The 19,272-nt window shown below is 42.4% G+C and overlaps 1 protein-coding gene across 1 annotated transcript in view; it reads left to right on the top strand.

Annotated features, from left to right (window-relative positions):
* Nucleotides 1-737: 737 nt before the first annotated feature.
* st8sia3 (ST8 alpha-N-acetyl-neuraminide alpha-2,8-sialyltransferase 3) overlaps nt 738-19,272 on the top strand; it is a gene marked incomplete at both ends in the record, with an annotated part of 31,789 nt that continues 13,254 nt past the window's right edge. Inside the window, one exon of the mRNA XM_084324743.1 lies at nt 738-901. Coding sequence (XP_084180869.1) covers nt 738-901 — 164 coding nt within the window. The remainder of the gene's footprint in view (nt 902-19,272) is intronic.

The raw sequence follows: 19,272 nt of genomic DNA, 5'->3' as shown, positions 1-19,272 counted from the left end.
CAACTTGCCCACCACCCTGCCCTCTTGTTTGTACACGTCAACATAATTATTTAGCCATCATTACCCCTCCAGTATTTCTAGAGAGAGAGCTTCAATCAAAACACATTAGAACAGAACACTAATCCATGTGCTTCCCCCCCTCCTCCTCTAAGCACCATGTAACCCCGTTATGTCAAGGCAGACTCCGCCTTGGATGCTGCTGGTTTGTTTATCTGATTACGGCGACATGCATGGGTCTCCTTTAAGCAACAACAACCCCGACTTCATTAATTAGATCGGACCGTGCATCTGGCTGGCCGACCTGACGCTGCATTACCGGGGCTATAGCTTTCGATGACCGGGGAAGAGGAATGGAAGGAGAGGGGAGGGATCCGCTGCTCGAAACCGAGGAGGGAGGGAATGAATCCTGTCGTTGTGTGAGTCTTGACTATCACCCGTCATCACCATCTTCAAACCCCCTGGTTGATCGCCTCACACTTGGGTTGTGAAATATCGCGTCCTGCCTCCTCCTCCTATTCTCTCCCTCATTTTCTGAACAGATCGTCGTTTGAATGAATGCGGTGTTGTGAGTGTCCTCCTCCTCGGCAGCGTTAATGCGGTGCATCTCGCGTCTTCTCGCCGCCGTGAACGCGGTCATATTCCGGGGTCTTTTTCGCCGTCTCACCACGGTCCTCCTGCCTCTCCTGGTTGGTGTTGGTGGTCTTCCTCCCCGGGGATGTCAACAGAGAGGCGGCAGGATGGTGCGGATCGCCAGCGCCCTGGGGCTTGTGATGTTCAGCGTGGCCCTGCTCATCTTGTCCCTCATCAGCTACGTCTCCATCAAGAAAGATTTCCTCTTCACCACCCCCAAGTACGGAGCCAACGGAGGCCCCAGGATGTATATGTTTCATGCGGGATTCCGGTAGGTATATACTTGTGTGGCTTGATTTCTTCTTCCCTGGTGTATAAGGTTGTCCTTATTTCATTATGGTGACTGTTTGAATGTGACATATATAGGTCTAGGCTGTCTCTCTCCTCGCCCTGTCTGTATTATGGTGCATTAAGTTAATGTCATGGAGGGCAAATAGGGGGGGTTAACAGACATGAACAGTAGCACAGTAGTAGAGTGACATTAGCTAGCTAGCATACTGCTGCTGAGGTAGCCTGATAGGTAATGATAGGAGGATGAAGGCCTCCATAGCCTGCTGTTAACAGAGTTGGCCTAGCTGTAATCGACCTATCAGAGACAGTCTAATAAACACACTCCTGATTGATTGATTGATTGATTGATTGATTGATTGATTGATTGATTGATTGAAAACTTTATTAACAGATTGCAGAATGGGTACAGTACAGTACAGCTCAATACATACAATTGTTAAGGGGATGCAGACCAGAGAGACTTTCGTCTTGTTTACATCAGGGTCCCCCATTTTCAAATTCATCATAACATAATATGACATACACGACATACAGATAGACAGTACTGCTACATCTATACATTTATGACATACCAGATTTGCAAATACAGTACTGTTTGTGATACAAAAAGAGTCTAGAAAAGAGAGTATACTTTTGATGTAGAAACTGTACATTGGAGGAGGTTGGGTAGGTGGGTGGGGGGGACTACATTGGAGGTGGTTGGGTGGGTGGGGGGGGGGGGGGGGGGGTTGGGTAGGAGGGGTGGGTGGGGGACACTGTACAACTGTACTTGCAAAACTGTACATTGGAATATTGACAACCATACTTGGTCATTTACTGTACATTGGAGGGGGTTGGGTTAGGACTTTTCCTACTCAGAAAGTTGGAGACGTTCCACTGTCAAACAGCTTTGCAGGCTGTGACGTACGGGCGTAGAGGTATCTCTTTCAGGAGTGTGTTGGCAGCTCTACTTGTGTGCAATAAACAGACTTTGTACCTATGATACAACTGGCCATATTCAACCTAGCTACTGGGAAGTAATGGGGAATGGGTGATCTGTCATAGCAAATGAATTACAGTTTCTACATGATGAATAGATTCAATTGTAAGTGAATTGACCCCAGTCCAATTTGAGGACGCTTGAGGCAGGGTTTTGGCCTAGAGTTGGACACAAAAACGTGTTGTTGGTGTTATTTATGACGCACACATCTGGTGATTTCCATGTTTACAACTGAAATATTAAATCCGGGATGAAAATCAGATCCCCCCTTCTGCACACAATTAGCCACATGTTGCAATTGACAGCATTAGTGAAAATCAGGAGCTGGACCAGAGCAGTTTCAGTTTAATGGCATAGATGTACTGTAATTAAAAATATATATGTTGGTTTGAAATGCAAACCATTCAAATTCCTAGGTGATTGTACTCATCTAGTGGGCTGTCATTTAAAATCACGAGGGTTGAATCACGAGGGTTGTACTTCGCACCATGATTCAAATGGTTTGCATGGTTTCCCATTAAACTGAACATGCTCTCACAGCCCACTTACTGATGTCCCCAACATGGTCTATATAATAGGCAAATGGCACACCCAGGCTGCCAGCATGTAAGCTCTATTGTACTCTGTCTTGGCCTGAGGGCCTGTATGTGCTGCACTCCATTTGTAGCCTACAGAACCTTTTTAAAAGGAACACGCCAACTTTTTGGGAAATTAGCTTATTTGCCATCTACCCTGGAGTTAGACAAGCAGATACATACAATTTTTTCTCTGTGCATGCATTAGGCTTAGGGAACAGCCGCGACGTTAGCCTAGCTTAGCGTCGTTCACTGGAATAGGTGTGCCAGTGTAGCCTAGTTCCCAGCAGTCACAAAACACTCCAAATACAACTCTTGATTAATTGAAAATGGGGGACCCTGATGTAAACAAGACTAAATACTTTTTCCCGGTCTGCATCCTCTTAACAATTGTTTGTATTGAGCCGTACTGTATTGTACCCATTCTGCAATCTTTTTCAATCAATCAACTTCAAAGCTTTCCTGTAAACATGCTGTGTGTGACCTGTGTATTTACCACATGGACATTATTATCATATCTTTTTACATTTTCGTTTTTTCTAAGCAGATATATACTTGGAATAATCTTTTTGCCAAACCACTGCTGCCTGGAGGCAGTGATTTCATCACCTCAAAACAAAGCCCTGTTGTTTTTTGAAAAACTGGGCATTTGAGGGGATGAAATCACTGCGCCCAGGCAGCAGTGGTTCGTCAAAAAAAATAATCAGAGTATACAGGTATCTGCTTAGAAAACGATAATGTCAACAAAAAAATATAAAAAATCCACGTGGTAAAATACACAGGTCACAACATGTTTGCAGGGACGTTTTGGAGTTGTATTTGGAGTGTATTTCGTGACTGTTAGGAACTAGGCTACACTGGCACACCTACTTCCAGTGAATGACGCTAAGCTAGGCTAACGGTACGGCTGTTCCCTAAGCCTAATGCATGCACAGAGAAGAAAACGGTATGTATCTGCTTAACTCCAGGGTAGATGGCAAATTTCCCAAAAAGTTGGCATGTTCCTTTAAGCCAGAGTGTCTGGCTGTATACTGTAGCCTACAGACTCTGTTTAAGTCAGGGTGTCTGGCTGTATTCTGTAGTCTCTACAGACTGTTTACGTCAGGGTGTCTGGCTGTATACTGTAGTCTCTACAGACTGTTTACACCAGGGTGTCTGGCTGTATACTGTAGCCTACAGACTCTGTTAAAGCCAGGGTGTCTGGCTGTATACTGTAGTCTCTACAGACTGTTTACACCAGGGTGTCTGGTTGTATACTGTAGCCTACAGACTCTGTTTAAGCCTGGGTGTCTGGTTGTATACTGTAGCCTACAGACTCTGTTTAAGCCAGGGTGTCTGGTTGTATACTGTAGCCTGCAGACTCTGTTTAAGCCAGGGTGTTTGGCTGTATACGGTAGCCTACAGACTCTGTTTAAGCCAGGGTGTCTGGTTGTATACTGTAGCCTACAGACTCTGTTTAAGCAGGGTGTCTGGCTGTATACTGTAGCCTACTACAGACTCTGTTTAAGCCAGGGTGTCTGGTTCTATACTGTAGCCTATATACTCTAGTTTAAGCCAGGGTGTCTGGCTGTATACTGTAGTCTCTACAGACTGTTTAAGCCAGGGTGTCTGGTTGTATACTGTAGCCTACAGACTCTGTTTAAGCCAGGGTGTCTGGTTGTATACTGTAGCCTGCAGACTCTGTTTAAGCCAGGGTGTCTGGCTGTATACGTGTAGCCTACAGACTCTGTTTAAGCCAGGGTGTCTGGTTCTATACTGTAGCCTATATACTCTAGTTTAAGCCATACAGTATAAGTGCTGTGCCTTATGTTACCCTACAGACTTATTTTTTCTATGGGGTCTGACCATGTATACTGCTCTCTAATTTGTTTTGCAGTAGGCCTACATGTTTGGCTGTCGACATCAATTGATTAGTAGGCATACATAACATAAGCACACTTGGGGACAATAACATGCCTCTACTCTTCCTAAGGGTTGTTAAATAGCCCACAACTATCCAAGCCCATATCATTTATTTTATGATATTGGTTGTTTGAAATTTTACCAACATACCCTACTTGGTGACTGGCTAGCAGTAGCAACACAGATTGATACCTATTCATTAAATGGGGTGCGATACCGCAGAATCCCACGCGTACTAAGCCTACACTTCATAATAGTGTCCTGCTAATTGTCCATCCTACATCCACGTTTTATTAGATGGCCTGTCTGTTATTTTAATCAGCGCTATTACAGGGCGAACGAACACACGGTGAACAACTTGATTGATTGGTTGCTTTATTCTGACATGTTGTGGGCAGTGTAGGGTCTTCCCCCCCCCCCCCCATAATCAGTTTGTTTGGTCTTAGTCGTCAAAGACTTTATTAGTTACTTAATCAGTTTGTTTGTTTGGTCTTAGTCGCCAAAGACTTTGTTAGTTGTTAATTAATTAAACAAGCACACGGCTGGATGGAGGGGAGGCTGAGAAGGCAGTGGAGAAGAGATGGGACTTGAGGAGAGACTGAGCAAGGGCTGCTCGACTATGGCAAAAAATCATAATCACAATTATTTTGATTGATATTGAAAATAATCACGATTATTAAAGTCATTGTTTTGAGAACATCATATGACGACGACAATTTGTTTGACCTTTCTTCTCGACCAAAGGCTACCTTTCGGTCATCTTCTACAAGTTAGTTACCAAAATAACAAAATAAAAACGTGAGAAATGTGCCGGGACTCTCTCCTCCCTCTGAAACTACTGTCGGAGTGCACCGCTGTGGAGGAAGGGTGCGCTGCATTTACAACACAAGACAAAATGAGAGCAACATGGCATGCGGCACAATAATCGTTTTATCTCGATTATCTTGTTTTCATGATTGTGGGAAGTAGGGGTGTAACGATGCATCGAAATGCATCGATCCTAATGTGACGATTCAACTGCATCGATTTGAAAATGTTAGAATTGATTAGAATCGAAAAAAAAATTTATTGTTTTTATTGACCTATAGTCCATTCATGCTAATTGAATCAGGTCCCCCAGCCACATTTGTGTATTCAAAATATGTTGGGGAATTAACTGATAGAAAATTAATCGAATCGAATCGTGGTCAAATGAAGAGATATTATGATGCATTGAATCGTTGCCTGAAGAATCATAATCGAATCGAATTGTTGTGAGGTTGAATCATTACACCCCTAGCCCTAGTGGGAAGGCAAAATTACAAGCCCGACCGATTTATCGCCTTGGCTTATCAGTATATATATCAATATATCGCTATGGGTGTCTGTGTTACAGATATCTCGCTGGTTGATTAGCCGTCTTGTACAGGTTCTAATGGGCAAATTATTTAAGCTAGAGAATAGTGGTATCGTATGAAGAATCACTGCTAGCTCACTGGCAAAGGAAGTAGATATTGTTCCAAATGTTACTCTCACCTAACTTGTAGAAGATGACCGAAAGGTAGCCTTTGGTCGAGAAGAAAGGTCAAACAAATTGTCGTCGTCATATGATGTTCTCAAAACAATGACTTTAATAATCGTGATTATTTTCAATATCAATCAAAATAATTGTGATTATGATTTTTTGCCATAGTCGAGCAGCCCTTGCTCAGTCTCTCCTCAAGACCCATCTCTTCTCCACTGCCTTCTCAGCCTCCCCTCCATCCAGCCGTGTGCTTGTAAAAGGTTTCTGTTGTTTAATTAATTAACAACTAACAAAGACTAAGACCAAACAAACTGATTAAGTAACTAATAAAGTCTTTGACGACTAAGACCAAACAAACTGATTATGGGGGGGGGGGGGGGGGGGGGGAAGACCCTACACTGCCCACAACATGTCAGAATAAAGCAACCAATCAATCAAGTTGTTCACCGTGTGTTCGTTTTCCCTGTAAAAGCTCTCATTTTGCTTGTTTACTTCCTGAAAGTCCGCCATTGCGCTATGTGAGGCTTTTCCGAGACAGTAACTTATTCTAGTCTTACCAATAACAATAGATTTTAGAACACCTAGATTTATCGATAGCAATAGTAATATAACGTTAATGCAACAAAACGAATGCCTTGCTTTGTTAATCATAACGCTGATGCAGTAGCGTATGTCGTTGTGTTATCAACAGCAGAGGTGGGCAATAGGGTCCAGCTGCAGCGCCGGAGTGCAAGCGGTGTGACGTAATTGGCAGAATCGACTGTCAATCAATGGTCTACCTGACACGCAAACTCATAAACAATGTTTCTGTACTGGAGGTGTACAGTATTTCAATAGGCAATCCTGAAAGGATTATTTTTCTAGAAGAGCAACACTAGCCAAAACATAGGCATTGTATGCATAAAAGGGGCAAAAGCTAAAGTTAAGTGACTGTTACTTTTGTAGCAGTAGTTTTATTTGATAGGGACAGCACATGTTAATGAACATCGAGTACAAAATGTAAACATGCAGGGTTGTAGCAAGAGCTAATTTACACCAGGATAAATAAATAAATAGCCTGCTTAGGGTAAAATCATTGTGACAATCAATGATAAAAACAACAATAAAAACAAGAAACAAGTTACATAAACTAAATCAGATAAAAAATGATCACAGTTCTGGTTTGCCTTAAGATGCAGTTTAAGATGAGTCTTGAACAGGGGAGGAAATTATGCCACTTTACTCGCCAAATGCGAGTATTTTTTACGTTTGGCGAGTGATTCATGAAGACCACTCGCCAGTCTGGCGAGTATACAAAAAAATAAAACATTCTGCAATCACTGCACTGGCAAACGGTGCGCGTCTTCTGAGTGTTCGCTTTAGTTGACAGTGCCACGAGAGCACTGCACAAGACCACCCGCGGACATATAATGTTTAATAAACGTTTGCGCAGTACTGGCCAACCCGCGGACATATAATAATAAAAGTCCCGCGGTACTACTAGGCTAGCCATCAGGAGCACTCGCAAACAGATAACGTTAAACACAGCAGAATATGGAAAACAGACAGACTGACCAACGGGGAACTGCATCCAACCCTAGTACAACCATCGAGTATAAGTTACTAAGGACACATTTAAATCAGAGGTGTAATGTTGTCTACTGGAACTGTATACAGTGGTTAGCTTCTAGTTAGCGTTATATAGCTGCTTGCTAGCTAACGTTAGCCCCGTGTGTGCTCAAAGCAGCCAGCTAGGTGTATCTGTTATGACTATAATGTTTCCGAAAAAGCACCGGACTACGACGTAAGGTTAGACATTTTATTTCATGCTCAAAAGCCCCTGGCTTGCACATCGCAGTCACGAAAGAGGCTAGCTAAGCTCAACCAGACAACAGCACACGGTACACCAACCCAACTGACGTTACCACAACACTTGACGGTACGTCACAGCACTGTCGTAAGACCACCGTGCTGTCTTAAAGGCACAGTGTGCCTACCCAGATGCATACACAACATTGACGCGGCTTGACATACAAAGAAGTAATTATCACAATTAGCGATTTTTTTTGTCTGGTAAAAAATCTGTTTGGCTGGTAAAAAAAATCAGATACTCGCCAGTTGGCTGGTAAGCCAAAAAGTTAGTTTCCTCCCCTGGTCTTGAACATGGAGTATGTGGGGCACTCTCTAATCACAACTGGTAGGCTATTCCAGTAGTTACCACCTTTAACAGAGAACACAGTTTTAGCAAAGGTAGTATACCGAAAAGTAGGGTGACCAGGTCAAAATGGTTCAGTCGCAGGACAGCAGCACTGCTTTTGCGGGACAATGCGGGACACGTAGCCATTGGGTGGGACGGTCACGTGACCCAAATCAGCCAATGGGAGCGAGGGTCTGGAGAGTGTGGGTCCGCAAAGTGTCGCAGTCCTGAGTGTGTCGGTGCTGTGATCCTGCAGCTGGATACTATTGCTCGGCTGCGCAATGCATTGGTTTGTGACGTCGCCCGATTTTTTTATTTTAAATATAAGAGGGTATTGGAACGAGGCATTAAATTAACAACATTTAAAAAAAATTTAAATAATAATCTTTGAAAGATAAAAAATAAAAATAAAAAATTATATTTTTTTTTATCTTTGAATTGCGGGACATTGTTTTGTTGTAGCGGGACGCGGGACAAACGTCCCAATATCGGGACTGTCCCGCGATTCGGGCACCCTACCGAAAAGGCACCTTACAGTCCCCTCTACTGATGGCCCTGGTGGTAATGCCAGTGTCTCCTTTTTGTTCAATGTCACTGGCTTTTTTATTAGGCCTAGTTGTTGGCTACAACTTTGCCACAGTAGGCATTAATCACTTAATAGTTCAAATGTCTGTGTCCCATTCCCGTTTGCACACGCAGATACACACACACGCACACAGTGGGCCAGTGACTTTGGTGGTATGTGCTATTGCACAGATGTGTGTGCCGTTCGCGTGTATCACTTCCGCAACGGATTTAGTCGGATTTCGGTTTCTGTGTTCGCCTGATTGGCCACTAAGCCCACGTGACCCTACGCTAGCACGCCCCCCTTACCCCGCTTACGCCTGAGAGTCACACACCGCTAGCGGCAGGCAGAGAGCCTTGCTACTACTAGCCGAGTGATGAATGAAGCTGTATCTGTTTCACCTAACAGCACTATTGCTCCGTGATCATAGCCATCCATCTCTAAAGCTAACCACTATTTGTAAAAGCCACAACCACGTTACCATATGTAATAATGTAAATCATTGTGTCGTTGTACATATTGTGTATACACCGTTAGAAGCTAACGTAGCTTAGCTTGGTAGCTATTGTTGTGCTAACGCCATCCCGACACCCAGCTTGTTAGCCAGCATGAATGCCCGATGTAGAAGGCATAGACGCAGGTCGCTTGTTGGCCGGCATGAGTGCCCGATTTGGGGTGGTTCTCTCCTCTTTGTGTGCCTTTGTCCTTGCGGGTGTTCTGCCGGGGGAGCTTGTGGACGCGACAATAGTGGTGGTTGTAGGGTGTTTGAGCTTGTAGCGCTAGTTAGCTCATAGCTATCGTTAGCTCCTAACGGTGTATACACAATATGTACAACGACACAATGATCAAACACCTTATAAATACTATTGTCATGTCCATAAGTTCCCTGGCAGAATACTTGTGAGGACAAGGGTATACAAGGAGGAGAGAACCATTTTAAATCGGGTATTCGTGCTGGCTAACAAGCTGGGTAGCTATGAGATAACTAGCGCTACAAGCTCAAACACCCTACAACCACCACTATTGTCGCGTCCACAAGCTCCCCCGGCAGAACACCCGCAAGGACAAAGGCACACAAAGAGGAGAGAACCACCCCAAATCGGGCACTCATGCCGGCCAACAAGCGACCTGCGTCTATGCCTTCTACATCGGGCATTCATGCTGGCTAACAAGCTGGGTGTCGGGATGGCGTTAGCACAACAATAGCTACCGAGCTAAGCTACGTTAGCTTCTAACGGTGTATACACAATATGTACAACGACACAATGATTTACATTATTACATATGGTAACGTGGTTGTGGCTTTTACAAATAGTGGTTAGCTTTAGAGATGGATGGCTATGATCACGGAGCAATAGTGCTGTTAGGTGAAACAGATACAGCTTCATTCATCACTCGGCTAGTAGTAGCAAGGCTCTCTGCCTGCCGCTAGCTGTGTGTGACTCTCAGGCGTAAGCGGGGTAAGGGGGGCGTGCTAGCGTAGGGTCACGTGGGCTTAGTGGCCAATCAGGCCAACCCGGAAACCGAAATCCGACTAAATCCGTTGCGGAAGTGATACACGCGTCCCGTTCCCGTTTGCACATGCACGCACAGTACAAATACATTTATTTAAAAATAAAATAAAACTCTGTTACTTGAAATATTTTCACTGTGCTCCTAAATATTTATTTTTGTGTGCTCCTAAATTTCTTTGTGTGCTCCAGTGCTCCTACATTTTTTCATTTAGGAGCACATGTGCTCCTTGGGACAAAGGTTAGCGTAGATCCCTGCCAAGAAGCTATTTAAAGCTTGTGGAGGGAGCCTGATCACAAACAGAGGCAAACAAAACATACAACATGGATAGGAGTACACACCTATCTACTTACATACATACAACATGAATACAGACAAATAATATTCCCAAGTATGGCTACTATTTAGATTTGAGCAATTCCTCTTTCAGTGATTTTTTTTAAGGTGGAGATGGATTTTGACTCTGGTCGAGCTCGTTCCAGATCTGCGGGCCCCTGCATGCTATACTTAGGCTGGCACATTTTAGCTTTCACCTCTTGCCAAAGATAAGATGCCTATTCCTAGTGTTATGAATGTGCAGTGGACGGCAGACAATAATAGCTCAGACAGTCTGTGATTCATGTTATACACAACTTGATACATCATTGAAGCATTTTGGTGGACATTAAAATCAGCAAGCCTCAGGAGACCAAAGCGATGGAATAGAGGACGTGTGGACGTATTGAACCCGGACCATGACACTACTCGTAGCAGGGTTCGAAATTAAGGGGGGCTTGGGGCAAAATGCCCTCGAAAATTGACCAAATGCCCTCGAAAATCAGTTAAAGGCGTCAAGAAAAGCCCCTGACACTTTGCACAGATGTTTAGCCCTTAGTATGCACTAGGGATGGGCATTTTAAAGAAAAGATCCAGATCGATTGATCGCATGCTATACTCGAGTGATCGTGTATTACTCGAAAAGGGGAAAAAAACGTAAAAAAAAGAAAATATATATATTTGATTTTTTAATTTAAATTTTTATTATTTATTTTTCCTTATTTCTGTTCATTCACGTATATATGTTTAAGGAAACCAACAAACAGTTATAATCTTACACATACATGTGAAAAATATGTAAACAAAAATTAAAGATATATTATTTTCATAAAGATTATTAATAATTTCGATTATTTTTCTCATAGCTACGAGTAACGATTACTCACGCCCATCCCTAGTATGCACACACTCAGTATAATATGCATGTAATAAATAGTTTGTTAATAAACTCTGTTACTTGAACAATTTTCACTGTGCTCCTAAATTTCTTTGTGTGCTCCTAGATTCTTATTTAGATTTTATTTATTTAAATTTTATTTAGGAGCACATGTGCTCCTTGGGAAAAAGGTTAGCGTAGAGCCCTATATATGGAGACATTAACATTACGTCTTCATCCTGTAAAAAAAAGTGTCTACGTTTTATAATCTTTATGTTAATTTTCATCATAAAGATTCGGTGCCCCTGAAATACAAAGAAATTCCCCTGAAAATCAATTAAGGGGGGCAAAAAAAGCCCTGGGGAATTCTTTTTTTAATTTCTAACCCTGACTCGTAGTAATTTCTTTTGCAAACTTTCAAGTTTCTTGAGATGGCTGGGGTAAGTGTTGCACCATATGACATTACAGTAATTAATGAGGGGTTCAAACTAAGTTTTATAGAGCCAGAAATATACTTATTTGATATGTATCATATCAAACATCCAGTTTTTTCTTGTTATCTCGCTGAAACGTAGAAGGATGGCTGTCTTTATACCAGTCACAGCTGTCATTATACTGTTATGTCTTTATACCAGTCACAGCTGTCATTATACTGTTATGTCTTTATACCAGTCACATCTGTCATTATACTGTTATGTCTTTATACCAGTCACAGCTGTCATTATACTGTTATGTCTTTATACCAGTCACAGCTGTCATTATACTGGTATGTCTTTATACCAGTCACAGCTGTCATTATACTGTTATGTCTTTATACCAGTCACAGCTGTCATACTGTTATGTCTTTATACCAGTCACAGCTGTCATTATACTGTTATGTCTTTATACCAGTCACAGCTGTCATTATACTGGTATGTCTTTATACCAGTCACATCTGTCATTATACTGTTATGTTATACTGTTATGTCCATATACCAGTGTTATGTTATACTGTTATGCCCGTATACCAGTGTTAGATTCTGATCAATCGGCCAGTATCACATCTTCATCTGTTTGGCTTGTGTAATCATCTCCCCATCTGCGTTGTGTACTTTTAATGGTCCTGACGTCTCATACACTGGCTGATACAATCCTTATCTCTCCCTGTTAGTGCGATCCGCAAACCATAATAATCCTCCGCCTTTGTAAGAATTCGACACTTTGACAGTAATACCTTTCTTGGAAGAGCGTTGTTTATTCAATAAACAGAACCTCATAATCAGATGTTATCAAATTGTATCGTCCTTGCTATCGTCCTTCTGCTCCCTTAGCCGCTCTTGGTCTGGCTTACACCCGGAACCACTGTCCGCTTTATAGGATCTTCGTCATAGCAACGATAGCCCGCCCCTCTTCTGGTTGTCATGCGACGTGCTGTCATGACAACTGCTAATAACCTTTCACACATTTTAAACGTTTCATTACTGTCAAAACCTCCATCGCCTGCGTCCACACTCGCTGATATCACTGTGTTCCAGATTGGAACGTCAACATCCCCTGCTCAGTGTGCTGCTATTCAGTGACTCCTGCTCGCTCTGAACCACCTCTTCCACCACCCTCTTCCAGGGATGGGTACCGAATTCGGTACTTTTGAGGTACCGAACCGAAACACGTCGGTACTACTGAGTATCGAATCAAGTGAGATACAGATTTTTTTTTTTTTAAATAAAAAAATTAATAAAAAAAATCCTTTTTTTTTTCCTTTTTTTTTTCTTTTTTCTTTTCATGTCAACGTTCACACGCACAATATATGCTTACCTAGGATTTGACTTGATTCAACAACAAAGCAGTCGGAGCAATGACAAGCCGAAAACTGTCGAAATTGTAGTTATTTGAAGTTTGGATTTTTTTCTTTTACGACTGAGGTACAGTAGGTAAATAAAATTTCTTGAGACTAAAGTACCGAAAAAAGGTACCGTTGGGTACCGGTATCGATTCACAGGTACCGGTACCGGTACCGGTATCGGTTCAAATGTGAAAGGTACCCATCCCTACCCTCTTCTAAGGCAAACCATGCACATTTCGATCTCTCTGACCCGGCACCGTTAGATGTGATCATCTCCCCCCAATCTATACATCACATACATTGAAAAACCACCGATTTCCCTCACCAGTCACAGCTGTCATTATACTGTTATGTCATACTGTTATGTCCATATACCAGTCACAGCAATGTCATTATACTGTTATGTCATTATACTGTTATATAATTATACTGTTATGTCCATATACCAGTCACAGCAATGTCATTATACTGTTATGTCATTATACTGTTATATAATTATACTGTTATGTCCATATACCAGTCACAGCTGTCATTATACTGTTATGTCATTATACTGTTATATAATTATACTGTTATGTCTTTATACCAGTCACAGCTGTCAATTATACTGTTATGTCATTATACTGTTATATAATTATACTGTTATGTCTTTATACCAGTCACAGCTGTCAATTATACTGTTATGTCATTATACTGTTATATAATTATACTGTTATGTCTTTATACCAGTCACAGCTGTCATTATTCTTTTATGTCATTATACTGTTATATAATTATACTGTTATGTCTTTATACCAGTCACAGCTGTCATTATACTGCTATGTCCTCAGTCACAGCTAGTAGCCCCCCCCTTTTTCTCTCTCCCTATCTCTTTCATTGTCTCTTCTCTTCTTTCCTCCTCTCTTTTTCTCTATCTCTCTCATTGTCTCTGCTCTTCTTTCCTCCTCTCTCTCTCTCTCTCTCTCTCTCTCTCTCTCTCTCTCTCTCTCTCTCTCTCTCTCTCTCTCTCTCTCTCATTGTCTCTGCTCTTATTTTTCCTCCTATCTCTCTCTCTGCTCTTCTCTCTCATTGTCTCTGCTCTTTCCTCCTCTCTCTCTCATTGTCTCTGCACTTTTCTCTCTCCCATAGTCTCTGCTCTCTCCCTCCCTCTCATTATCTGCCTCTCTATCTCTCTCTCTCTCACTCCATATCTCTCTCTCTCTCATTGTCTCTGCTGTTCTTTCCTCTTGACTGTGAGGGAGAGAGAGAGAGAGAGAGACCATTATGCTTGCTGCTCGTGAGCGAGCGGCGCCACTCTGTTCAGACGCCATGGTGACTCCCGCCACCGGCGCGCCAGAGCCATTGATAGATAGAAAGAGTTTGGACAGACAGGCTGTGCTGTGTAGTAGACCTTCTATGGGCGTCACGTTTCTACCCCATTCTCTGACTAGACCGGAAAAGTGTTTGTTGCAGAAGATGAGTTTAAAATCTTATGCCAAACATTCTACAGAGAGGAGGAGTGGATGGCTGCTGCCACTGACCACGGCAATGTCTCTCCACTCTGTCTCTATACGGGCGGTGGAGGTGCAGGCAGCTGCAGCCGGAGCTCACGGGAGCTGTCCGTGGTCCTGATTTACACCATCAGCACCAGATTCATTTCCTTTGCGCCCTCTAATAATTTCCAGCCTCGCTGTCATTTGCCTCACAGCCCAAGGTTATTCTGTGGGACGTTGAAGGGTGGGGACGGTGTTGTTGATGGGTGTGGGTGGGTGGGAGCCATTTTGTACAGAAAATTCACCATTTAGGTACATCTATCTAGTAGTCGGTTTCTTGCTGTTATGGTGTCTTATCAGTGTCTTCCTTGTACATTTAGTAGCTGTGGTGCGGTTGCAGGGGTCATTTCATTTCAGTGTTGTTTCAGGGTTTCATGTTGGGCAGTTTATGGTACTTAAATTGCTATATTGGGGTTTTCATTTTTATTTAATACCAAATCACTATCTTTTAAGACCCACCATAGACCCATTTTTGTCTTTTTCTTATGGGGGGGGGGGGGGGGGCAGGGGATCTTTAGTGGGAGATGGCAGGTCAACAGTATGTCATGTAGAAGTGGTTTACATCAGCTGAAGGCTGGGAACCTGAAGGTTAATTTGAGATGCAGCTCTGCACTGCGTTTCAGGTTATTCTAGTCATCAGGGTTTGCACAAGGTCCTTGAAGTGCTTAAAGTGCTTGATTTTTTTACAAAAGAAAGTCGAGGCCTGAAATTCCTTGAAAACAGCCCATTTGTTTAACAAGGTGCTTAAAAAGTCAAATTGAAATTCAAATCAACCATTCACATTGAATGTTTTGTTCATCCATGATCAAATTGTTCTGAATCAAGAAAGCGTTTTTTTTCTTTTTTCGATTTAATCAAATCTGACGAGTCGCTGTCTCGCTCGCTCCAACTGCTTTTCCTAATTTCTTCGCGCGTGATGCTCTAGCTTGCTCTAGCTGGCAAGCAGGCCAAGAAGATGCTTAAAAAAAACAGCATTTAAAAGCATTTGTATATCCTCCGAGTGACATCCTTGAAAATGAAAAATAGTGCTTGGAAAAGTACTTAAAAGTCCTTGAATTTCATTTTGCAATGTCTCTGGGAACCCTGTGTAATAAACATTGTGTTTTGGTTAGGCACCTATTTAAAAAAAAAAATGATGATAATAATAATAATTTGTGTATGATGGCCATCCTGCTCTCAGTATTGTCTCACAAGTTGTTGCAGCAAATATTTAGTTTGATTCCATTTGTTACAGATTTGGTGCAAATGTAACTATTTTTAAGACACCAAGACCTTAGGAAACACCATAGAGAAACCCAGGCTGTGATCTGGTATAAAAAACATTTGACATCTGGAGATTTCTGTAAGAAATCACATCTTTTGGCGATTGGATGGTGAGCACTTCTGTGCTGGTAATTGCTCAGAAACGCCCCCTTATTGTCGATATACCTAATATAAACAATACATCTGCCAAAGGCCCTTGTTCCCTAGTTTGTGAGGCTGTGAATATGCTAGAGCTCACAATAGTTCATTTTACAGTGAGATCAGGTTTTTTCTTTTTTTATTATTATCTCACTACAAGGAAATGGCTACTATGGGGATTAACATCATCACACATTAATACAATTGGACTCATTGGATCCACAAGAGTCACAGGTTTTCCAGACTGTTTAAGGACCTCAGTATGCAGAAATATTAAAATACACCATTTTTAAGAATAGGTGAAAATAACACATTGCAGGCAAAAACTGCATGGGATTAGCATAAAGTGGGCGTGTCTATAAAGGGGAGACCTCTGGGTTCCCATAGAACCCATTTTCATTCAGATATCTTGAAGGCGTCTATACTTTCCGTAGCCGCATTTTTGGCAGACGCTCTCTGATTGGCCACTGTTGCCCAATCGCGTGACGAGCTGTGTCTTTGCCCATTTCCGTGTCGAACAGCCTGCAAACTACCTGGCGTTCTATCGCCATGCTCTAAGACAAACTCTAACCTTAACCAACTTCGAAAGAGTCCCTAAGCTTAACCAGTGTAGAAACAGGCGTCGGCCAATCAGAGAGCGTCTTGCCAGAAATGCGGCTACGGAAAGTATAGACTCATCTTGAAGGACCCTTTTTAAAAATGGCCATGTACGTTTTTCCCTCGACTAAATGTAGCCTAACCAGACCCTATAGAGCTCCACAGTCTCCCTGACTGGTCATAGAACACAACCGGAAACACTAATCTTCTCATTGGGCTTTTTTCAGTCACTCTCTATGAGAATATCTTGCATTTTATGGACTAACCTTTAACATAATCTGCAAATTAAACGTCTAATAAGAGAGAACTACGCTACCCAGCACCCCCTGGTGCATCAGCCGCTGAACTACGCTACCCAGCACCCCCTGGTGCATCAGCCGCTCTCGTGCACAGTAGCTTGTGTATAACTCCAGTATAGCAAGTCTGTGTGGAGTCGTGGAGGTACACAGCAACTGGATTTCCTCACATGTTTTCTCAGCTTTTCTCAACTCACGTCACGCTAACATTTTGTCAAAAAAAAATTCAATCTTTAAAGATGACTTTGAGGGCGGTCAGGTGGCGTAGCGGAGATTGCGTTCGTCACCAACGCTGGAGACGCTGGGTTCGCGTGTTCGAATCCAGCTCCCAGCGTTGTCACCAGCTTGGCTGGCCGTTCACACTAATACAATTGGCAGTATTAGGGGGTGGGAAAGCTGGCGGGTGGGTCCTGGGAGTTGTGGACAGCGACCCCTACAGTTCGGTCGGGGCGCCTGCTCAGCGAGGGTAGGATCTGGAGAGAGGTAGTGCGGCCTCCCACACGTTACACTCTCCCAGTGAGAGTCTGCGCTGCCAGGCTGGCTGCCGGCTGGCTGCACATGCGTCGGAGGAAAGCATGTGACAGTCTCCGGCCTCTCGGACCAACAGTAGGGGAAAGTGCGCAACAACCAGGAAGGGGGTTGGGAATTGGCATAACGACTAACAGTGGGATGGGAGAAAAATCGGAAAAAGGAGGGGGGGGATTTTTTTTTTTTTATTATTATTATTAAAAAAAAATATGACTTTGAGCCAAAGTTCCACTGCAGTTTGCTTTCAGACAGCACAGTACCCAGATATTTTTTATTTATTAATTTATTTGTCAGGGACAATGCAAAATAAATCATTACATATCATTACCAAAAGTACGTTAGTTAAAATTAGCACATAGTTAGTGACGTTCTTTACATGACAGTTATTTTACATGTGTTGGGTCATGTGTGTATGTTCCCTGATTCATGGCAATATATATGTTTATATGTATGTGTGTGTCCATGTACATGCATGCGCATACTGTAGTCTTGTGTAGTAATTTTCTACCTGTTCCTCTATCTGTGTGTACAAGTGTCTATGTTAGGGATGCCCTGATCGATCGGCCAGCGTTGGTGTGATTGTCGCATGTTAACTAAGGTAAAACATGTCTGCGGTGTGGAACTATTACAAAGTGTCTGAGACAGATGCAACAAATGCCATCTGCAATGTATGCCAGGATAAAATACCTCGTGGGGGAAGCAATGTAAAAAGTTTCAACACAACTAGGGATGCTCCGATATTGATATCGGCCCCGATATCACTAAAATTGCTGGATCGGGTATCTGTAAAAAAAAAAATATCGGAATATATATATATATATATATATATATATATATATATATATATATATAATATATATATAATATAATAAGAAATAAAATAAGAAATAACAATTCAGTACATTTATATCTGTGTTAATTTGTTACATTTAGTTTCACTAAGTTAGGAAAGTAATGTTTTAAGTCAAGCCTGATGTTGCCAAGCACAAAAGAATGATCCCAGTCTCTTCCACACAGTGAGGCATACAGTTTATTAATTGAACAATGGGTATTTACATTTACATTTAGTCATTTAGCTGACTTTTTTATCCAAAGCGACTTACAAGTTCTGTACGATAAGTCATCAGGAAGGGCACAACTCTTATCAGCTGAGTAACAATGTTCATCAAAGTGTTGAGTGCTACAGTGTAGGTTAGTATATTAGGACAAGTGCATGACAGTAAGGTTAGTTAGGGTTAGATTTTTTTATTATTATTATTTCTTTAGATAATGGTATCGGATCGCTACTCGGTATCAGCCGATACCCAAAGCCAGGTATCGGGACTGAAAAGTCGGATTGGTGCATCCCTAAACACAACTAATTTAATAAGACACTTGGAGTCCCATCACCCAGAGGAGCATGGACAGTTCGTCAAGCTTACCGCGGAGTAAAAAGAAAAAGGCAGATTAAAAACCAAAACGCCCGCTAACGCAAACCACTTTAGACAGCACCTGTGCGTATAACCGTGATAATCAGAAGGCTAAGGCGATCACAAGAAAATGCATGAAATTCATAGGGCTGGACGAGACGGACTACTCTAACATTGAGCGAGCCCCGGTACACTCTCCCAGCTCGCTGAAGAGACAACAAGCATCCCGTGAAAACCCGCTCTATTCTGCCTCTGATTCGCAGACTGTGGGTGGGGGAATGTGATTGGACCAAAGCAGAGTAGACAGACAGACACACACACACACAGACAGTCGGACATGCAAAGAAGCTGCTTGCATTAG

The sequence above is a fragment of the Notolepis coatsorum genome (assembly GCF_963971535.1).
Source record: "Notolepis coatsorum genome assembly, chromosome: 11".
Lineage (NCBI taxonomy): Eukaryota > Metazoa > Chordata > Actinopteri > Aulopiformes > Paralepididae > Notolepis > Notolepis coatsorum.
The sequence above is the reverse complement of the archived record's forward strand: the minus strand, read 5'-3'. Positions and strand labels throughout refer to the sequence as shown.